This window comes from Erpetoichthys calabaricus, chromosome 2 (assembly GCF_900747795.2).
Source record: "Erpetoichthys calabaricus chromosome 2, fErpCal1.3, whole genome shotgun sequence".
In the NCBI taxonomy this organism is placed as follows: Eukaryota; Metazoa; Chordata; class Cladistia; order Polypteriformes; family Polypteridae; genus Erpetoichthys; species Erpetoichthys calabaricus.
The window spans coordinates 153,097,966-153,122,308 of record NC_041395.2 but is presented as its reverse complement, the minus strand read 5'-3'; the positions used below and the strand labels follow the sequence as shown (position 1 = coordinate 153,122,308).

General features: G+C 38.6%; 2 protein-coding genes across 3 annotated transcripts in view; one reads left to right on the top strand and one right to left on the bottom strand.

Moving 5' to 3' along the window:
• Window positions 1-12,738, top strand: part of LOC114646454 (monocarboxylate transporter 14-like) — a 65,456-nt gene extending 52,718 nt beyond the window's left edge. For both annotated transcript variants that reach the window (XM_028794660.2, XM_028794659.2), the window contains one exon: window positions 11,241-12,738. In XM_028794660.2, the coding sequence (XP_028650493.1) occupies window positions 11,241-11,389 (149 nt within the window). In that variant the 3' untranslated portion in view covers window positions 11,390-12,738. The remainder of the gene's footprint in view (window positions 1-11,240) is intronic.
• An 8,851-nt stretch (window positions 12,739-21,589) lies between these two features.
• The window catches only part of fbxo36a (F-box protein 36a), a 48,697-nt gene continuing 45,943 nt past the window's right edge, over window positions 21,590-24,343 (bottom strand). Inside the window, exon 4 of the mRNA XM_028792188.2 lies at window positions 21,590-22,483. Within this exon, the coding sequence (XP_028648021.1) occupies window positions 22,298-22,483 (186 nt within the window). The 3' untranslated portion in view covers window positions 21,590-22,297. The remainder of the gene's footprint in view (window positions 22,484-24,343) is intronic.

Here is a 24,343-nt window from a genome sequence, read left to right as displayed (position 1 = left end):
TTCCACCTAGATATATTTTTGGTTTCCTGTTCATAAAATGGGCATCAAAGAAGTATTATTTGTAAAGGACCAAATATATTGTAGTTCCCAATCTTTCTTTTGTTAAAATAATTTTAAAATGGATACTTTTTTTGCAAAACCCCTACTGAATTATACTTATTCATCTTTATAAACATACTTTTTTTGTCAAATACAGGAAGCTGCATTGTTTTATTTCTTTAACTATTGATTAACTCTCCTCTCTAAGGCTTAGCAGAATTATACAGCAGTTGTAAAGTATGTACCACTTATACATGTTATATGTGTATTGTGTATTTTCTTCCATTAGTACTACTATAGATAGTGATGCTTGTACAATAATAGACATGAGGAAAGTAATAGATGATTTCTGAAATGCAATAGAATTACCTGATTTCATGTAGTATGCATGTATTCCTCTTGGGCACTCATTTCACAGTGCTGCTAGGCAAGATGTGATAATGGTATTACACAATAAGAGTTGTTGGACTGTGCATGCTTTTAGATTTTCACAATATGGTCTAATGATTGTATTGTTATTGGTTTCTATAAGGCAGCTTGAATCTGTCAGAAGTTCTCTTGAGAATGGTTTGCTTTTTGGCAGTTAATATCTGTATAATTTGCTAATTGCTTTCATGTGTACAGAAGTCAGACACACAAGAAAAATTATAAAAATACTAACTCATGCAATTATGTATTGAAACATAAAGATGTTTTTTCATAAGAATATTATGTGTTTTTTTGCTAAATAACTTACTACCTCCATTACCATGTTGTAGTTTGCTGTGACCATATGGTAGTCACTTTGCGACCAAATAATGATGGATATCAAGTACCAAGTGAAGATAGATATTAAATACATTATAACTTTCCATGAAATAGTTAAGTAGCAAACATCATGTTTATTCAAGTCTTATTGGAAAACCAGGGGCATAAATCTCTCTGTCTGTCTAGCCTCTTCAAACGATGAGTCATAAATGAGAATAGGTAATAAGTGAATATAAAAATCCATACACAGTATCAATGTAACATTGAGCTGGGACTATTAGACATAATACATTGGGTACACAAGAAATGGTGCATGAAACATAATGGACTGTCAAAGTTAATTAAGATGAAGAGCAAACAGTAACGTGGTGCCCTTTGCTCAGAAGAAAAAACAGGCAGTAGTACTTTTTATAATAAAGCATGTGGCTTAAATAAACAAAACAAAAACAGCACCATATGGGCTGTAAGACTACCTTGAACATAAGAGACTTTCAAAATCATGTAAGAAATAGAACTGCAGGAGTGGTATGCAAACCTTGCATTAATTTTAAAGATTGGAAATCTGGCACTTTTCCACTTTACAAATTTAAAATAATGGACTGCAGTAAAAGTAAATGTCCACAATTTCATTATTTTTATTTGTTTAATAATTACACTGTCATATACCTGGTATTGATAGGTAGGAGGCTTCTATAATAGTGCACAATCTAGCTTTCCATGGACCCCAGATTAATGCTCTATAAACAACAGATAAGACAGCCACTAAGCAATTTAAGCTGATTCACATGAAAAATAAAAAAGCACATCCCATTTTTCTTTAATATAGTATAGGACTTTCTCCTTCAGTTAACAACTACATAACCTTATACTATATATTCTGCTTTTTAACCATTTCTGAAAGTGCATTCTTTTAAACACACACATTATCAGTCCCCATGTCATATGTACGTTTTCCCAGCATTGTGCTCTAGGTGAAGATGATTTTTTCCAAGACTTTTTAGCAGATGTGCTGCAGCTTCTTGGAAATTGCTTTTATACTGCCAGTTTCAAGCTGTAACAAAAATTCTTGATGGTGTTGTGATCAAGACTTTGACTGGGTCACAGGAATACATGATAAACACTAGAAAAAAACATCACATGTGCCTTTAATACTTCTGCTTGTGATCTTTTGGCAGGACGTGTCTTTGCACAGGGACCCCTATTTTAAATTTATGTTGATTTTAAAGATTACATTATAATTATATAAAAGTCAGTAACACATCAAATTCAAATGAGATCTGATAGTCCTTCTATAAACTATCTAGAGGACAAAGAAAGATTTAATATGAATTAATTATAAGTATCCAAAAGTTTAGCAGAGTGTCAGTATGTTTAATTTATGGAGGACAACTTTAATAAAAGCCTGATAGATCTGAAAGAACTTATGAACTTTTTCTTATGAAATGAATGTGATTGATTCCAATTTCACGTAAAGAAGAATACCCGTTCCCTATTGTGTAATAGTAGATGGATTAGGGTTCTTCCAATTGAGAAAGATAAAGCAGCACACTAGCAATGTACTGTATATGATCACAATATATGTTCATTAAAAAGAAATATCCTCTCTGCTATTACAGCAAACAGTGTTGTGAGGAGATTAATGATTATTGTTTGTAAGGAACTTCTTGATAGATAAGTAAAGATTTTAGTGCATTAAAGTCTTGAGTGTTCAATATTCTCAGAACGTGTTGCCCTGATGAGCAAGATGCCTGAAGACATCTTTTCCTGTATACATGTGAGAAGAATTGAGAAAAAAACTATGCATTATACAATGGTGCGTTGAATTAGACAGTTTTTACCAAGACTTATAACTTAAAGAAAATTTCATTGAAAAATACCATTCACAGCACTGCTTTAGATTTTCTAGAGATGTACATTTTTTCTAAGGAGTGGTATAGCTTGTAAATACCACGTGTGTTTATTACAGGTAGTATATTTTGCACAATACATATTGAGGGGAGGTTTCTTTTAGCAAAATGTCAGAATTCCATGTAGTACAAGAAACACTTTGATGAAAAATTATATTTAGGGTTCAGTTCTTTCAAGGATGAAAATATATTATTAGTATACAAGTCTCCATAGCCCCCAAAGCCAAGCACATTCTGCATGTTAAATATTGTATACATTAGGGATGATGGAAATACTGTATATGGGTGCAATTGGAAGTAAAATCTCAAAGGTAAGTTCAGTATTTTTCAAGTCAATGTTATTTCCTCAAAATTTTCATTTATTAATTTGCCACATGAAATTGTGTTTTAAAGTGAAGCATATTTTATAAATTTATAAAGTAACTCGACCAGTCATGCATTTTATAATGGAGCTAGTGAGTACTCGGTCTGAATGTTTTAACTTATTTCGTCCACTTATTTTGTGGAATTCATCCACTTTGAAGTAGCAAACGTTTTGATTTAAGAATATGTGGAGTCCATAATTCTGAGGTATGTTTACGAGAACAAAAGTACACTGGAAATAATACATTTTACCACTAGAGTGTTGATACTATTTTCTTAAAGTGAGCACGTTTCTTTCTCGCTTGTCTGTTTGCAGTGGGCATTGTCAGTGTCAGACTTATGACAACCCCAATGGTCCTTACCCCATATTCTCCCGAGTTATATTCTTCTAATTATTCTGCCTTTGTTTCTGCACTTCTCTTTCTTGAGCAGTTCAGTTCTGCCATGGCTTGTAACAATGGACAGGTGTACTCTCAAATCTTATGATTTTATTTTCTTTTCTAAATGGTGCCTACTTTTCACCAGTTACGTTCTGTTTTGTTATTTTACATAGCTTATGGAGTGAGTTTCATGCTGAAGTGTCAGCTTGGTGATGACAAGCACTCATAAGATTTTTATTGTACTTAGTACAAATAACAATAAATCTAAGATAAACTGGTAACACTGCATTGTATTTTTAATAATAGCTTTAGAATTTTGAAAGAGCCAAGCCACCTGCATATCACAATATCTGTGGTATGTCATGTGGAATCATGATAAAAAAAAATACTCAGAAAATAAAAAGGCAGATTGTGCAATAGAACAGATTGAAACAACACAAACCAGTTATTAAATACTATAGTATAGAGCATTATGTGTCACTTTTGCTGAGGATATGGATATTTAAGCAGTGAGGACAATGTTTTTGAGTGTATAAACCCACTTACACTCACTGATACCAATCAGTATGTAAATACATGAGGAGAATGTGAAAATTCCATGGAGACCCAGGCACTATGAGGCAGGAATGACAGCTCTGTGATAGCACTCTGCCTATGCTGTACTGCTGTACATCTGTACTAATCTTGCAAAATTTTAACCTGATGAAAACAAAATGTCTTTAACATTTGTTCCTATCTTGTCATTTGATTGCATGCTACATGCCTGCTCGGCCTTTCTTTTGCTAGACAATGAAGCACATGCATGCATGTTGATAACAGGCAGCTGCAGACAATATCTTTATGAAATAATGAAATAAGCTTCCATATAGTGAAAGGTTGTTAATAAAATACAATAAGTGTAACTAGGACTGAGGTCACCGAGGTGGTCAAAAAACTCCTTGGTGGCAGGGCCCCGGGGGTGGATGAGATACGCCCGGAGTTCCTCAAGGCTCTGGATGTTGTAGGGCTGTCTTGGTTGACACGTCTCTGCAACATCGCATGGACATCAGGGACAGTGCCTCTGGATTGGCAGACCGGGGTGGTGGTCCCCCTCTTTAAGAAGGGGGACCGGAGGGTGTGTTCCAACTACAGAGGGATCACACTCCTCAGCCTCCCTGGAAAAGTCTATTCAGGGGTTCTGGAGAGGAGGGTCTGTCGGATAGTCGAGCCTCGGATTCAGGAGGAACAGTGTGGTTTTCGTCCTGGTCACGGAACAGTAGACCAGCTCTACACCCTTGGCAGGGTCCTGGAGGGTGCATGGGAGTTCGCCCAACCAGTCTACATGTGTTTTGTGGACTTGGAAAAGGCGTTCGACCATGTCCCTCGGGGAATCCTGTGGGGGGGTGCTCCGAGAGTATGGGGTACCAGACCCCCTGATAAGAGCTGTTCGGTCCCTGTACGATCGGTGTCAGAGCTTTGTCCGCATTGCCAGCAGTAAGTCGAACCCGTTTCCAGTGAGAGTTGGACTCCGCCAGGGCAGCCCTTTGTCACCGATTCTGTTCATAACTTTTATGGACAGAATTTCTAGGTGCAGCCAGGGTGTTGAGGGGGTCCGGCTTGGTGGACTCGGGATTGGGTCACTGCTTTTTGCAGATGATGTTGTCCTGTTTGCTTCATCAGGCCGTGATCTTCAGCTCTCTCTGGATCGGTTCGCAGCTGAGTGTGAAGCGACTGGGATGGGAATCAGCACCTCCAAATCCGAGACCATGGTCCTCAGCCGGAAAAGGGTGGAGTGCCCTCTCAGGGTTGGGAGCGAGATCCTGCCCCAAGTGGAGGAGTTCAAGTATCTCGGGGTCTTGTTCACGAGTGAGGGAAGAATAGAGCGTGAGATCGACAGGCGGATCGGTGCTTTTCCGCAGTGATGCGGGCTCTGCATTGGTCTGTCGTGGTGAAAAAGGAGCTGAGCCGTAAGGCAAAGCTCTCAATTTACCAGTCGATCTATGTTCCTACCCTCACCTATGGTCATGAGCTATGGGTAGTGACCGAAAGAACGAGATCGCAAATACAAGCGGTTGAAATGAGTTTTCTCTGCAGGGTGTCTGGGCTTTCCCTTAAAGATAGGGTGAGAAGCTCAGTCATCCGGGAGGGGCTCAGAGTAGAGCCGCTGCTCCTCCGCATCGAGAGGAGTCAGATGAGGTGGCTCGGGCATCTGATCAGGATGCCTCCTGGACGCCTCCCTGGTGAGGTGTTCCAGGCACATCCAACCGGGAGGAGGCCCTGGGGAAGACCCAGGACACGCTGGAGGGACTATGTCTCTCGGCTGGCCTGGGAACGCCTCGGGATTCTCCCGGAAGAGCTAGAAGAAGTGGCCAGGGAGAGGGAAGTCTGGGCAACTCTACTCAAGCTGCTGCCCCCGCGACCCGACCTCGGATAAGCAGAAGAGGATGGATGGATGGATGGATGGAAGTGTAACTTCAGTTATTATTGTCTAGTTGTCTACAGAACAGAAAAAGTAATTCACATCTGCACATTACATTCAAAATCAATAACAGTGCTTAGTCATGATCTTCTGAGGTGAATCAATGCCCCCAGCCCTGAGAGGGTGCTGTGGAGGAAGATGAGCAGTGACATGAAGCACATAACCAGTCTTCTTTAAAAATCACTAAATTTCACAAAAATGTATTACTTTTCCCATGTTTTCCTTGTTGTCCTGGGTTTTCACTGTGTGGCTTGTATGTTCTCCCAGTGTTTGTGTGGATTTCTTCTGGGTGCTCTGCTTTCCTCCCTCTGTCCAAAGACATGCAGGTTAAGTGAACTGGCAATGCAAAATTGGCCCAAGTGTGTGTTTGGTGTGTGGGTGTATGTGTGTGTGGTCACCCTGCGATGGACTGACGCCCTGTGCAGGGTTTATTCCAGCCTTGTGTTTTATGCTAGCTGGAATAGACTTCAGCCAAAAGCAACTCTGGTCTGGAATAAGCAGGTTAGAAAATGACATGACAACAACATAGATGTGCTGTTTTGCAATAGGTGTGCAATCTCAAAAGTGCTAGCTATTTTTTAAAATATATGTAGTATGTTTCACTTTAGAAAGTAATTGTATCAGGACAATTACTATATACCACAATTGTGAAGAAATAACTTTTGACTTGCTGCACTGGTTCCCTATTCTAAATGAGAATTAAACTACCAGGTTTCTGCTTGGCACAGTAGGTAGTAATTATGGGTATTTTTCTGCAATTATGGGCAGGGTTTTCTCTCTCAGTCTACTCAAGTTGGTGCAAGTTAATTCTTTCTATATTGTTTATAATATGTGCATTCACAAAACAGACATAAAATTGGAAGTTATGTGATGTCATTCCCCTTTGGCTTTTAATTGTTTCGAACTTTCAAAAAATATTTATTTTATCCTTGTCCTCTCCATGTTCCAAATAAAATTACTGTTACTTTTGTTTTGTCAAGAGAGAGAGAGAGGTTAGGAGCACGTGCTGATACAGCACATTGCTGCACCCACCACATGACAAACCAACTCAGGACCCCAGGTTAGGACCCAAGTGCCGCCATGCAATGGGTGACACCTCAGCACCACACAAGATGGAATTGAACCAGTGTGAGGTTTTTTATGGTGGCTGGAGCGTCAAGAAGGATGTGTTAATATGTATTGTAATGTACAGAACAAGACAATTCATAATAAATGTACCATTGTTGAAATTAAGAACCAAGAAATTTTGTAGAAATTCTTCAAAACATTTAAGCATAGATGGATATGATGAGTAATGATCAGGTATATAAAGCAATATGCCATCTGCATACGAGGAGAGACTTTTTATTCAAGTCCTTCTCTTATAATTCTGTAAATCTCTGGTTATTTATTTATGTTGGTAACAAGGGATTCAATAGCAATAGCAAATTAAATTGGTGACAGAGAAGATGCCTGAAATGTTTTATATTCTAAAGCAAAATATCAATCATTATATTATTTACACAAATGGAAGCTATGGGAATGGAATGTAATAATTTAATCCATGTACAGTAGATATATTGTGAACAAATCTAAATCTGCATAATACTTTAAGTAACATTATTCTATCAAAGGATTTTTCCTGCATCCAAAATCTCAAGGTGCTCTTTTGCTGATGGGGCATATTTCTTATTTGATAGTGTTTATCAGCATTTTTTAAATCTAGTTTGTTCTTGAAAATTTATAGAAGAAATCACTTACTCAACATTGAGTTTTGGCATAGGAATGCAAATTTTGATATAATACAACAGGAGAGGACAGAAGAAAGAAACTGTGCCATAGCTCACCAAAAGGCTGAAACTTTAGGACATTCCCATTATGGATTTTAGTTTTACTTTGAAAGATAACAGGGCGGTACGGTGGCGCAGTGGGTAGCGCTGCTGCCTTGCAGTTGGGAGACCTGGGGACCCAGGTTCATTTCCCGGGTCTTCCCTGCGTGGAGTTTGCATGTTCTCCCCATGTCTGCGTGGGTTTCCTCCGGGCGCTCCGATTTCCTCCCACAGTCCAAAGACATGCAGGTTAGGTGGATTGGCGATTCTAAATTGGCCCTAGTGTGTGCTTGGTGTGTGGGTGTGTTTGTGTGTGTCCTGCGGTGGGTTGGCACCCTGCCCAGGATTGGTTCCTGCCTTGTGCCCTGTGTTGGCTGGGATTGGCTCCAGCAGACCCCTGTGACCCTGTGTTCGGATTCAGCGGGTTGGAAAATGGATGGATGGATGGAAGATAACAACTAATTAATTTTAAGATGCATTGAAAAAATATGATAAACAGAGATAATTCAATTATAGTTTAAGAAAATGTTAACAAAGTAAACCATGGTGTGTGTATGTCCATGAACCTTTTATAATTAAAGCCATGAAAGCTAAGTTAATATTTTTGCTTTTGTAGAATGCACATTCTGAAAAGTATTTATTTCTCTTAAGAAATCAAAACTGATGCATGGAGTAGTGCATTTCTTTACTAATTTCTAGGAACATCCATCCATCCATCCATCCATCCATCCATTTTCCAACCCGCTGAATCCGAACACAGGGTCACGGGGGTCTGCTGGAGCCAATCCCAGCCAACACAGGGCACAAGGTAGGAACCAATCCTCAGCAGGGTGCCAACCCACCGCAGAATTTCTAGGAACATAGAAGGTAATACGTGGCCTAATTTTAATTAAAGAGTTTTATATATATATATATATATATATATATATATATATATATATATATATATATATATATATATATATATATATATATATTGCTGGACAGCTAGCTGGGCTGCAGCTTTTTCTCATTTTTAAGCTCTAACCTATTCCAGGATATTGGAGAGGGTTAAAAGTCTACCTAGTTCATATATACATAATGTCTGCAGATGTTGTGTTTCTCTTTTATTAAAAATCTCTAGTTAGAGCATTGCTTTCATTACATTCTGAAGAATACACCATCTTATATTTTTTAAATATATTACTCTGCTCTGCTCAGTAACCTTGATTCTAATGCATTTTTACTTTCCGTGAGAACATTTTGGACTTCTTATTACATATATGATGAGTAACTGTTTTCAAAGCTAATTTTTTGAAAACCTGGCAATAATCAATCTTGTTTATTTTGGATAATTAAACCTTTTGCCCTTTTGATTTTTTTGTGAAACATAAGAGATTGTTTGTCATTTCAGATATGCCTTGAATGCTTTTCAGAGTATGACAGATATCTCCAGAAATACATTCGCTTCAGCAAAAATATTAATTTGTATGCAAGTGTATTTACTTATAATAATGGGTTGAATCACCAGTCATGAGTTAAATTGGGAGTACTTTATAGACAAAGTTCCAAAGTTGAAGGGAAAAAGGAATATTGCCTTAAATAAGGATAGAGGAACCTCTATGGGTCCAACACTTAATAATCCTTTAAGATCTGTAGAATTGTTGTAGCAGCATTGAATTGTATGGTTGTGCAAGGATTCTAATGTTTTGGAAGGTACATATTGCATTATGTGAATTAATATTTTGTTTTTCTGCTATTTGTGTTATTTTTATTGTTAACCTGGTGACACCATTTTGTGGCCATTTTGCTTAGTTGCAGCTACAGTATATTGTTTACTGTTCCTATGCTTGTTATTAGTCCTGATATGGAGGTTACATAACAAATCATGTCATCATTTCCTGCATTGAAAGGTGGCAGCATGTTATCAACAGCATTCAAGTTTTTGGATTTGTGAGAAGAATCCTTGTGACAAGCAAGATTTAAAAATTGCATTGAGAGAATTCGGATTCTTGCATGATGCTTTGACTTTTGGTATTCATTTTAGGCTTTGGTTATTTGGTATTTTATGATCTTATGTCTTTTGAAGTTTGTGTGTTTTACCCTCTGAGGGCATTTAAGCAGTAAATTGATCTCATGTCCACTTTCATAATGGCGTTGTCTACCAGAAGCAGCTAGAATATCCATCCATCCATCCATTATCCAACCCTCTATATCCCAACTACAGGGTCATGAGGGTCTGCTGGAGCCAATCCCAGCCAGCGCACTGCGTGCACACACACCCACACACCAAGCACACACTAGGGACAATTTAGAATCGCCAGTGCACCTAACCAGCATGTCTTTGGACTGTGGGAAGAAACCAGAGTACCCGGAGGAAACCCAGACACGGGGAGACACGGGGAGAACATGCAAACTCCACGCAGGGAGGACCTGGGAAGCAAAGGTAGCAGCGCTACTGCGAGGCAGCAGTGCTACCCACTGTGCCACCGTGCCGCCCACTAGAATATCATCACGTTCAAATCCACAACTTGTTACTTTCTCCTAGATCTATGAAAAATTCTCTGTGTTGTTTAAACTATGTCATACCTTATTATTTTAAACTCTCTCTCTCCATGGTCGTCACACTAATTTTATTTAGCTGTTAATCATTTATATGTCTTCAGATTAGGGAGCTTGAAGCAGGGCAAAGATGAAGTTAACAGGTACATCAGCAAACCATGTTAGCAATTACATAATATAAAAATTGGTTAAGCCACAATTCAATAAGGTTACACACTAATCCAGTTTATTCATAAAACAGGAGACAAACAAATAATCCTTGAAAAACAACAAAATACAATCTAAAAGTTTAACTCCAAGTTTGCAACACAGTGTTAAGAGATGAAACAGAATGAAACATATATTTTTGGCCTTCACTAAACTTTTGATGTCAGCTTCCAGTCAGCTTGTCCTCAACAGTTCTAACACTGTGTTAGTAGTGAATCACTCTATTTTACTGACAATCATCAACTCCTCCACAACTGTAAATATATATATATATATATATAAATATTCTGTTAACCTAAATGTGGACACCCAACTTCTGTATATTTTTTTTGAAATTGAGTCAAACACACCACAAACGTATGTGGGTCTTGGGGATTTTCATCTGTTGGGAAAGGGGTGGAATTTTTGTTTTAAAATGTGTAAGTGGAGTAAAATGGGGGTGATGTGGTTGGACAGTGGTAAGTTCTCCTACTTCATTGCTCCAGGAACTTAAATTTGGTTCATGTTCTGGCCACTGTCTGTGTGGAGTTTAGATATTCCCAAAGATATGTATTATTATCAACTGACAGTATTAAGCTGGCCTTGAATGAATGTGTGAGTACAGTATATGTGCATTAGTATGTCCTTGAACACTCTGGCATTACTTCTAGGACTGGTTTCTGGGCAGATGATTGGATCTTAAATGCCATGTTAGGAATCTGAAGCAACTTCTTATAAAAATGATATCAATTTAAAGCTATTTCTTTAAAATTTTTTAATTTGTACGTTTTTTTGCTCTTCTCTTTTACAGGATGGATCTTTGATGTTTCGAATAAGTATGACTATTCTTTCTACCTCTGTGGTTTGCTTTACCTGGTTGGAATTGGATGCTTACTTATTAAACCTTGTCTCCAAAAGCAGAGTTCAGAAATGACAAACGAGCAGAATGTTAAAACCTAAGCAACTTGTTTATTCCCCTGCTACTTTGTACTGAACATAAATAACACAAATAACTTTAAGCATGAAACACTTTATCTTTTCAAGGGACTCAGTATGGCATGACATAGCACAATGACAATATCTTGTTTGCTATGAATCGATTGGTTTTTGAAATTTTAACCAGTGTGTTCTTTTATGATATTTGTTTTATATTTTTGACAGTGGACAATTAATCTCTTCAAAAAAAGTAGCATAGTTTTTTTCATAGAAAATGTATTCAGTTTTAAGGGATAAGTAAATAAATGTTTTTCTCTATTTCAGCAAGTGCATTTACACCAAATTTTAAATAATGCAGACTCTTTTTTATTCATATATTCTTACCCTTGACAATATAAGCAGTTTAAAGGAATACTTTTAATTAACAGAGCAATAAGACTAGGTATATATGTAACCACAGAACCCGGGAAAAATGTAATGGCGCTAGTTTCTAAAAAGGGTTACAATGCATGGTGTGTACCTGACATGAGGGGATTGTAGATCTTATGCACATACTGTACATTTGCATTACATTAGTTATATTTATTTAGTTCACTTTTTTTGTTTTACTTTCTATTTTTGTTTAATATTCTAGAATGGTACAAGACAGAAGGTGGCATATATTTGTATTCTGCTTTTTGGACATTGACTTAGTGAGAGTGAAATGTCCTACATTTAAATAATAATAAAAAAAACAGTATAAAGGATACCTACAGCTTTAACAATATTTTATGGATGTGATTCATTCAAAGCCTCCAATATTAATGTGCCACCAAAAATGCATGCACATATAAATGTCAATGCAAAATGTGATACAGATGCGAAAATAAGAGAAAAGAATGCCAATTTTAGGAAGTTACTCTTACCAAATATATTTACAATTGCATAAACAAAGTATGAAGTACTCCAGACTTACATATTCTTGTATCTGCGTTCATTTCTGAAGCAGAAGTTACCACTGTCTTTGAGAGGTCTCTATCAATGGGGGAAAATGTCAAGGAATCTAAACTGCTTTTACATCTTCATGTACAGTATTTAGAATGTTTAGCCTATTTGTCTGTGAATTAAGATGCCTTTAATTGCTTGGTTTTATTGAGAAAAATAATGTTTCAGGGAAAGTTACGTTGCAAATGCCATATAAAATTATGATCTTCATTGTGCATTAGGCGATGCTTAGTGAAGATGGTGCTGCTTCCCTTTCCTAGCTGGAGCCCAGTCATCTGGACAACTGTGAAGTGATATTTTGTATTAATATAGTTAGTTTATTTTGTATGTACTCAGTTGAATGATTTCTGTTGCTGTCTGTCATAAATAAAATTATACTGTTTGATTTACTTTTGTGTTTTTTCAGTGCATTATTGCTAGTGATGTGCATCTTTATCCTAGGGAATCCCCATGTAGAACAGGATTTGAATATGAAAAGACCCCATTGAACTACTAGTAAGGTAATGCCTTTGCTAGGATCAAAATGCAGGAAGTTAGCATTTGATAATTGTACTTATATTTTACAGTTAAAGAATAAAGTAAATGCCATGTACCATACTTTTTTGTTTAATTTTTTTTTTCTTTTGGAACTTTTTATCACATGGTTTTATATTTTATATTTGGATACATATATATATTATAATAGTTGCATTAAATATATCATCTTGAATTTTGCCTCTGGACAATTGCACGCAAAAATTATTTTGAGGTTACTGGTAAAACTGCAAGACATGGATATGTGGTCATTAAAAAAAAAGGAAAATTTTAATTTGATCATTTTTTGAACACACTTAACTTTATTACATGGCCTGGTACCCAGCCCTAATGCTAAGAGATGAGAATCATCATTAAAATAATCTTGAAAATGAAAAGCCAGTTTAAATACATGAGAAAAGGCCTTTGAGAAAATTTTGTTGATAGCAATCAATATCAGCCGGTAGTTGACTCATTCTCAGGACTGGAAATTACAAATCACAACACTATGCTGTCTTTCAAAGAAAATATTATCCCCAAGGCCACGCAAGTCAGTGTGCTCACTTGTGCTAACATTGATGTTGGCACGGACACATTTGGCAAACTAGTTTAGTAGTCAAACCTGTTCCTTCTCGTCTCATTGTGTTCCCTTCGTTTTAACCGACATGTGAAGTACACCGCACCCCCATTGTTTTTGGAACATACAGAACTTCAATTTGTGAAAACATGAACTTAAATATATAAGTAATAATCCAACATTCAAGTTGGAAGAATTCAAAATATTTTTACAGAGAAGTTCTTAACCACCATTAAAGTTACAGGGTCATTATTTTCAATAGTACAGTGGAATTCTTGCATGTGTTAATTATGTGGCCCAGACATATTGGGCCAATTTAATCTACACATCTTTGGCATGGGAACAGCAACTGTGATGAAATCCAAAAGAATTAACTGAATTTACAGGACTCTTAAAGGCAGTTTAATTACAGAGGCAATTCACATTGGAAGTATTTCTCTTTCATACATTCTCTCTGTAGTGTACTAGTAAATTATACAAGGGATGTTTAAAAAGTTTTCGCAGTTTTATATGTTTGTTAAAAATGGTGAAGGTGGGGAGTGTGGTAATTGGGCATTAAAAAATTGAATCACAAATGAAGGTGACTATGTAGAAAAGTGATGTAATTTGTTCTTGAAATTCTTAATAGAGATAAAAAAAAGTGTGGAAACTTTTTGAACGTGAATCGTAACTTTAGTTGGTTTCAGTATAGACTCCATAGAACTAGAAGATGTTTAATTAGTTTATAACCTGTGAATGGAAAAATACTGTGGACACCACAGGACTAGGAGCCAGTTTAATTAGTTTATTAACTGGGAAAGGAAAGCAGTATGGAAGTGTGTAAAAAGATCAAAAACTTTGAGAAGAATCATTCATTATAAGGACAAGATAGACAATCAAAGATGTGTAATGATACACGTCCCAAAACCCCACGTGTTCATTTTAACATAAATATGGCTTGCCAAAAAAAGTCAGCAACAGAGAAAGAATTGCTAGAGATCAAGAGACATATGAGTATTTCATCTAGACATTGGAGAATGTAATTTTTGAATAATGCTGATCATTTTGCTTTAATGGTAAATCAAAAGCCGCTTTGTACAACATCCATTCCTTGACATTTCTGATTTTCAGTTAGCTTCTTTAAGACTGTTTATATCCAGACTGTTATTATATTTTCAATTGTATTTTCTTCTATCTGGTATTGTTATACATTAGAAAATGCATTATACTTTATCTTTTATCTAGAGTGATTGAAATAATAAAAGGGTACCTATGGGGAAGATTCCTGCTTTCTTGCTGGTAGGATTTATCAAATCTATTTAGACTGCTTCTCAATAGTTAAAACAAGTGCCATAAAAGTAAGATATTGTTTGGTTAGTAAGTGGCATATAATCAAAAGAGCTGTGCTTTAATGTGTGTCGTGAGGGCATCCGCATGTTTGTTAGAGCTGGTGATAGTGAATCTGAATGTAGAGAATCCTATGCGGAATACTGCGGAGTGACTCGCAGTTGGCATTTGGTCTGGCTAGGATCTACGTGTATGTGTGTATATCTATATGTGTGGTAATCTTCAAGGATGGGAGTAGATCCATCCATCCATCCATTTTCCAACCCGCTGAATCCGAACACAGGGTCACGGGGGTCTGCTGGAGCCAATCCCAGCCAACACAGGGCACAAGGCAGGGAACCAATCCTGGGCAGGGTGCCAACCCACCGCAGGACACACACAAACACACCCACACACCAAGCACACACTAGGGCCGATTTAGAATCGCCAATCCACCTAACCTGCATGTCTTTGGACTGTGGGAGGAAACCGGAGCGCCCGGAGGAAACCCACGCAGACACGGGGAGAACATGCAAACTCCACGCAGGGAGGACCCGGGAAGCGAACCCGGGTCCCCAGGTCTCCCAACTGCGAGGCAGCAGCGCTACCCACTGCGCCACCGTGCCGCCCTGGGAGTAGATGAACCTAGTAAATGTTCCTGATAAGTAGCACAATCTTCACGATAGTACAACGCCAAAGCTGTGAGATAGCATAACTATCTTCCAAGACAAACAGTATACATCACACAGTGCCATTTAAAAACACAAACAGTAGCTGCTGTCAAGGGTATGCACCTCTGGTTTCACTGCTGGGAATGTTAGGAGAAACCAGGGCAGTCACACTTCTGTCTGCTTTCTCTAGAGCTCTGATATGTGTGACCTGAATGGAGATCATTAGTGCTGGTCTGATCCTGCCCGTCTCCCCACTCTCACCCACAGGAACCCCAGTCTGAAACGACTGCCAGCTCAGGTCACCTTGATTCTCAAGACCATTTGGCAATTCCGTACTTTATTGGGAGCTGTAGTCATCACTTATGGTGTGCTATTGAAGCCACTAATATGTGCACTTATCACCCTAACCCTTTTTCAGATCACTGAAGTCATCTTTCTTCACTAACAATTTCAAATAATACATGTTAATATTTTATCATCAGCGAGCAGAATCTTTTAAGATGTGATACCCTTCCCGATACCAACCTTCATTAGTTACTTTTTACAACATGCAAGAGGAATGTGCATTATTTTAGTCCCAGACTGAGGTGGTTTGGACATGTGAAGCAAAAGACAGAGAATTCAGTGGGTGAAAAAATGCATCAAAAATGGAAGTGGAGGTGATGAGGCCAAGATGGAGGGCAAGGAAGATGTGGTTAGAGATGTCAGCAGATATAAAAAGATTGGGTCTCACCCCAAATGATGCTAAGGACCATGGAAAGGGGGCAAGTAATCTTGGTAAACCCAGAAAATTGCTGTTATGATGATGGTGAGTAGAGACTAAAATTTTAATAGAAATAATAGATGTAAATAGTTTTGAAGTTTTTTTTCTACATGTGATGGAAACTACCATCCATAGTTATCAGAAGAGACAATTTGTAGGCGATGTCTGACAAAAGCAGCACATTGTTCTAGTTATAATTGAGAGTATGCTGTAATAGCAAAAAATATAGACAGCTGCATTTCACAAAATTAAAGTGACTATCAAATGAACAATGTAACAGAAATGCTTGCGGGAACATCCTGTGATACTGTGCATCGCCATCAATCTCCATAAGAATATATAATATATTAATATGTTATAAATCAATGGCATGTTGCCTTCTTTGTTTTATGCTGCCTGAAACCGCTGCTCTGCCCTCATGTAAAGTTTGCTTTTACATTGCAGTAAAATGAAGAACAATATGCCTGTTTGTGACAGATATTAGAATGCTACAGTTTTATCTGTTTTACTTTATTATTTTAGCTTTTTTTTACATTTTTATACAAAGTTAATACTGTATATTACAGAGGAGACTTAAATGTATGTTTATGTGTAGAGCATGTAAAAGAAAGAGAAGGTAACGATAAAGAGTTGGGGTGCCATGATGGCCACCACGTATAACAGGATGCAGCAAAAGTCAAAAAAACACACAATTATTATGAAGTCGTCTCTGCAGAGGTGAGGTGAAACAGAACTGCCAAAAATGGCGGCGCTTGCAGTTTCCAGTCCCCCAGCAGAAGAGGTAGTTCAAGGTGGACGGACACCGGAAGTGACATCAGAGGTGTTCTAGCCGTCAATCATCCAGTTCGCATAGGGAGAAAGTGATAGAGATATTAAGACACAGTGCCAACCCCTGGTGGAGTGTAGGAATTACAGTCCCTTCAGCTATGCCATATACAGTGCATCCGGAAAGTATTCACAGCGCATCACTTTTTCCACATTTTGTTATGTTACAGCCTTATTCCAAAATGGATTAAATTCATTTTTTTCCTTAGAATTCTACACACAACACCCCATAATGACAACATGAAAAACGTTTACTTGAGATTTTTGCAAATTTATTAAAAATAAAAAATTGAGAAAGCACATGTACATAAGTATTCACAGCCTTTGCCATGAAGCTCAAAATTGAGCTCAGGTGCATCCTGTTTCCCCTGATCATCCTTGAGATGTTTCTGCAGCTTAATTGGAGTCCACCTGTGGTAAATTCAGTTGATTGGACATGATTTGGAAAGGCACACACCTGTCTATATAAGGTCCCACAGTTGACAGTTCATGTCAGAGCACAAACCAAGTATGAAGTCAAAGGAACTGTCTGTAGACCTCCGAGACAGGATTGTCTCGAGGCACATATCTGGGGAAGGTTACAGAAAAATTTCTGCTGCTTTGAAGGTCCCAATGAGCTCAGTGGCCTCCATCATCCATAAGTGGAAGAAGTTCGAAACCACCAGGACTCTTCCTAGAGCTGGCCGGCCATCTAAACTGAGTGATCGGGGGGAGAAGGGCCTTAGTCAGGGAGGTGACCAAGAACCCGATGGTCACTCTGTCAGAGCTCCACAGGTCCTCTGTGGAGAGAGGAGAACCTTCCAGAAGGACAACCATCTCTGCAGCAATCCACCAATCAGGACTGTATGGTAGAGTGGCCAGACGGAAGCCACTCCTTAGTAAAAGGCACATGGCAGCCCACCTGGAGTTTGCTAAAAGGCACCTGAAGGACTCTCAGACCATGAGAAAGAAAATTCTCTGGTCTGATGAGACAAAGATTGAACTCTTTGGTGTGAATGCCCGGCGTCACGTTTGGAGGAAACCAGGCACCACTCATCACCAGGCCAATACCATCCCTACAGTGAAGCATGGTGGTGGCAGCATCATGCTGTGAGGATGTTTTTAGCGGCAGGGACTGGGAGACTAGTCAGGATAAAGGGAAAGATGACTGCAGCAATGTACAGAGACATCCTGGATGAAAACCTGCTCCAGAGCGCTCTTGACCTCGGACTGGGGCGATGGTTCATCTTTCAGGACGACAACGACCCTAAGCACACAGCCAAGATATCAAAGGAGTGGCTTCAGGACAACTCTGTGAATGTCCTTGAGTGGCCCAGCCAGAGCCCAGACTTGAATCCGATTGAACATCTCTGGAGAGATCTTAAAATGGCTGTGCACCGACACTTCCCATCCAACCTGATGGAGCTTGAGAGGTGCTGCAAAGAGGAATGGGCGAAACTGGCCAAGGATAGGTGTGCCAAGCTTGTGGCATCATATTCAAAAAGACTTGAGGCTGTAATTGCTGCCAAAGGTGCATCGACAAAGTATTGAGCAAAGGCTGTGAATACTTATGTACATGTGATTTCTCAGTTTTTTTATTTTTAATAAATTTGCAAAAACCTCAAGTAAACTTTTCCACGTTGTCATTATGGGGTGTTGTGTGCAGAATTCTGAGGAAAAAAATGAATTTAATCCATTTTGGAATAAGGCTGTAACATAACAAATGTGGAAAAAGTGATGTGCTGTGAATACTTTCTGGATGCACTGTATGCACAAGTGTGACAAGCAGAAACTTCAAAGCCAACTTAAATTGAACTTATCTAACATTGTACAATGCTGCCAGTTTCCAAGCTGTTTTGTCTCAGCCAGGGTTCATCCCCTGGTTTGGGTTCAAGTACTTGTTTTTTGTCTTTGTTGTTCATTTTTGATTAATTTGTATGTTTTACTGTTTTTTATGTTTAAGGTTCTTTATGTTTTACTTGACTGCATCTAAATCTGTGTTATGTTTCATATGTTTTGTGGGTGCTCCCCCAAGAGGCGAGGCCACCTGCCAATCACCTCTAAGAGCTACTGTTAACCCCATAAATCTGGAGGGTCTTCTGTGGTAAAGTGAGGTCCGTGGCTGATTGGCATTTTTAATAAATAATTGACAGACTCGTGTCTTCAGGTGGGGGCATGGTAGTGTGGTGAGAGCAGTTCCCATGTGCGATGTGTGAATGGACAGCACTGGTGCAGGATCGCCCGCACCCCTAATTGATGCCGGGAGCTGCTGATTGCTGCAGCTGTGCCACATCCCCGTGTTTACAAAGGGAAGCGCATGTACGAGAGGGGAGGAACGAACTAAAGAAAGAGCAGAGGTTAAAGGGAGAAGAAGAGAAGCAGGATTGGGAGAGAGAGATGGTGTGAGGAAAGGAAGCAGATGGACAAGTGTGGAGATCCAGGGAGGAGTGTGGGTGGCCAGTGCTCAGGAAGGGGCTGAATGGTCACTCCTGTTGAGTGACTAAGTATAGCAGGAGTGGCCATCGGGCTCAGGAATGCACTCTTGTGAGGAGGAGCCGACAGACTGGCAGTGGTATGAGTGCAGCACAGGGCTCAGCATCTCCCCATGGAATGCCGAGGAAGTGGCGATGGGGACATGAGCCAGGGCAAAAGGTTGTCTGCATGTGCTGGTAGACTTCTCCTTCGTCTGCAAGATCTGAGAAGGGGTTAGAAAAGGAGGAGTCGATTTTAAAGGGGCACAGAGGCTAGTGTTTTTAAAGAAGTTTCCTGCCTGTGTTTTAACTTTTGATTTTAATGGATTTATTTATTTGAGTTTTTAACCTCCACCTCACCTTTGTTTTTTTGGACCATTTATTTATGGAACTTTTTGAACACTGTTGTTTGACTGTTTTAATAAAAGCACATGAGCACTTTTCACCATCCCCTTGTTTCATGTGTGTTTGTCCTCATCTGCCAAGCTCATCTTGGTTATGGTACAGATGGCGTTGGGTTCAAGAGACTCCCATAAATGAAGAGAGAGCAAAGACCTGACCTGCACCATCATATCTTTCATAGTTCCTGGCAGTTCATTTTGAATGTGCTTGGGAGTTTTGATGAATTTTTAAGTTTATTTTGTGCTTATTGTGAATTATTGGATTTTTGACCTGTTTGCTGTCTTCTGACCACTGTATGGATCCTTGTTTTGGAACTTTTTTTACTTCGGATTGCCTTGTTTTTTTAAGCTACTCTATTTTGAGTCTTTATGGAGGTTCATTGGTACTGAAGAACTCTTTGTGAAGAATAAAATAAATATTTTATAATGATTCCACAAGGCCCTTTTTGTGCCTAGCTGGGGTTTTTGATGGGATTTCCTCCTCAAGTCCGCATTTTCACGTGTTTTTGAGACTTGCATGCTTTGAGACTCCTAGTTCATGACACAAGCCTGCTGTGTCCATTATAAGATTCTGGGGCTCCAGGCAGGAAGGACCAATGAAGGACAACATGCCATCATTTAAAAAAATAATTTGACTAAAATGATATTATTAAGCACTTTATTAAATTGAATAAATTAGTAGCTGACTAACAAACTGTGGGATAAGTTCATTAACTCAAAATACAAAACCAAGAATACTATAAAATTAATGGATATGAACCTAGGTGGATTTCTCAATACTGCCATGTTGTATTCATAACCAAAATTTGTAACGTCTTAATAAAAATTAAATAAATAACTGGTTACAAAAGTAACTAGACATAATAAAGATAATTATTTGCATTTCTTACTCATCGTATTCAGGTTCATTTTGCGCAGCAAATTGAAAATGGCCTGACAATTAGGTAATGATGCACAAATGAGTAATTACAGCATTATTTTTCAATATCAGCTGCGGAATATGTTCTAAACATATTTGCACAAAAATGATACAAAACGTTCACCACACAAAAAACAAGCTTTTGGCAATCAATTGGACTGTACGAAGAGAACAGGCATCCTGGCTAGAAAAGAGAAGAAGCCATTATCTGGATGGGAGGCCAGCACTATGATGCAGATGAATTGGCTGGCAGAACAAATAAATAACTTCGTACCTGGCTGGTGTAAATTAATGGAAAGACCAGAGGTAACTGGGAGTTGAGAACAGTTCAATCTCCCATATGATAGGTGGCAGTGGTCCTCACATAGGAACCCAATCATAACACCTGCAGGGATGCATGGGAGTTGGAGTGTGGAAGTACAGCCCTGTCAGGATCCCTGTGTATTGTTAAAAGGCGCTGTTGTGGGGGGAGGCCCTCCGTACTTTCTTTATGGCCCACAAGTGCTTTCTGGAAGATACAGCAGGACACCAGAAGCTTTCCTGGGTCTGGCCTAAAAAGGAACCTGCTGCCACACATGGACAAGTCACAGTTGAGAAGCAGCAGGCAACACTCAGCAGAGTAGAGAAGAAGGAAGAATTGTATTGACTTCCTGTGATTTTGTAGCTTATTGTTGGAGAGAGGATTGAAGTTAAAGGTGCTTGTGTGAATAAATACTCTGTTATTCATATAACGTGTGGCGTTATACTGTGTCTTGGGTTTGGACCTCTCTGGCATCCCCTTGTGGTTACAGGACATATAAAAATCAAAATCAGGAGTTTTTGTTTTATAATTTTAATAAGCAGAAATAGAACATTTTATTAGTCTTTGCATACAGTACCCAATAATCTATAAGAAATACACAAAATCCATTTTTTTCAAATCATTCACTTGCAAAACTTATTACATTCATCTCAATGGAAAATTAATGGAACAATTTAATGTAAAAACAGGCCTTTACCTCTTGTCATATTGTAGCACAAAATGGGCACACCTTCTCTTAAACTGGTATTCTAAAAGTATTGAAAAGTTCAAATAAAAAAATGAAGACATGTAAACATAGAATAACACATTTAAACAAAGTGATTTAATTCACACATAGCATGTTCTTAAAACTAAGAGAATGGACAAAACTATCAGTCTTATAAAAATGTTATAAAGTGAGCTTTTATTATTGCTTAAATCCCAAAAACACTGCTGGGGTGGGCACTGCTGAGCGCTTTACACACAACTAGGAGACAGAGACAAGCCCATCAGAAGATCCTACCTACACTGCAACAAACAATCAACTAGGCAGAAGAAAGGCGAGATGGTGTCATGTGATGACAAAATGGGTCAAGGCAGACGGTATTGGAGCCCCAAACCCCTTGGCAAATACAACCTGTGGAAATACTGCATTAAGAACCAAAACAAACCAAATCATACGTAAAAAAATACCTTGTGCAACATTAATACTTAATCTTAGTGTAGAACTTAAGCATTCCTCATTATTTCTCATCAGGAACGCTTTCCTGGTTCTGTCTCCTACGGCGGATGCGCATCTGAAGCTGCAATTTATTGGTAAAAAAAATCCGCTTCCAGCCCATTTCTGCAGCCAAGGCTCTCATTTCAGGTGTAACTGTGTCACACGAGCTCTCCACAATGTGCTCCCATAGTTCATCGGAACTACACAGCTACAAGAGAAAAAATAAACAGGGTGAACACATCAATCTGCTAAACTCCAACTTCTAACATAAGCATTATGGCAAAATCTTTATATTTAGAAAGCACAATTGATGGATTGTTTGTTCCTCATGCGCAGTTTAGTTTTAAAACAACAGACTTGAAACTTGAAATACTTTGGAACTTTGACACAGAGGTATTTCTCACCGTAAATGGCAGAGTCTGTGCAAGAGGCAAGAAATACTGCAGTGTGATCAGTTGACGAGGAATGGCGCTGCACAGGTTATGATGATGGTGTGATGGTTAACCCGGTTGCCTTTCAACCCAAAAATAATGTTTGTTTTCTGCTTACTACATAAAATGTTTTCTTTGATCAAGCATTTCCTCACTATCTTAGTCATGTCCTCAAGCAAACACCAGGTTGGGCCATATTCTCTCCAGACTTAAATATAGCAGCAATTAAAACACTAGCACATGCGACAGAGTTTTACGATAAGCGACTAAAAATATAGGCTATTAGCCACTAGGTAGTACACGTTCAGATTTCCACATGCCATAGTTGGGTGTTTTTTTGGTGCTGCACAGTGGCAGCTCATAGCTAAAATTAGTGGGGGTGCTGCTCCAGAAAATTTTTAGCTTTTGTTTTAAAATTGTGTAAAAGGAAACAAACATGTATAAAAATAAAATTTATTCAGAAACCGAAAAAAAAAATGAATCAAATACTGTAGAATAGCTGGAAGCAGGTTAATAATCTAATTCTACACTTTATCACATTCAAGAATATGGTACACGGATTTTAAGCACAACACACGCGGAGTAAAAAAAAAAAAAACACTACCTTCCACCAGCACGCCAGGGTTGGCACTGCGGGAGCGACAGTGCTCTCTCTCCCTCGCAGCCTCGCGTGCTGCTTCCTACGTGCGCATGTGCAAAACAGCCAAACACCACGCCACTGGAACTGTGAAGCACACAGTTCCATACAAAGATTTTTGTATCTTTTTCATAAAGTGGGGGATGGCTATTGACATTAAGCTTAAGGATTATATATTGTACAAGTATAAAGAAAGAATTAAAGAAAAAAGGACTCATTATATTAAATGTTATCGATAATATTAAGTGGAAATAGGGGGTGCTGCAGTTCCACAGTGCCTATACGCGAGCCGCCACTGGTACTGCATTATCCACTTGCACTCACGTGTAACGTTAGCGTGTGTATAACTTACAAAAATGGCTGTTAAGAAACTTAGGTACCATTACATGCAGGAGACGTTTTCAGACTTGTGTGCAAAAGAAATCAAAAATTCAGCGACAGTGCAGCAGTGAATCCAACAACACATTAGCCGCGACTGAAAGGCGTATCGCTCATTCTGAGTCCAAACGTAAGACTGAAAGTTCCAGACTAGCTGGCTATGCGATAATGGTCAAGTACTGCTGCAGCAAGCCTAGTTTAGCCTGTGAAACAGATTTTGTGGCAGGATCACACCGTTACAAATGTGAAAATCTAACAGCACACTGCTGACAGCAAATGACATGCAGCAGGCTACGACAGTGTGTTGCCTGCAAGCAAATGTGTCAAAGAATCTGCGGTGGTGAAAGGTTTCCAGATACTAAATAGACAAATGATGATGCAAAAAGATATGAACTTTCAGTTAAAATAAACACGGCATACTAGTTAACAAAGAAAGACACAAATGAAACCACTTGTTTTGCTGCAAAACCAAAATAATCTGGACATTTCCCCAACATATGATAACTAATTTCAAACATTACTGCAGAAAAAAAACTAATTTAGTTATGATGGTGCAACAAATTCATCTGTGGTGGCATATTGTGGTGGTCAGATATTTACATGATGGTTTGCCAGTAAAATG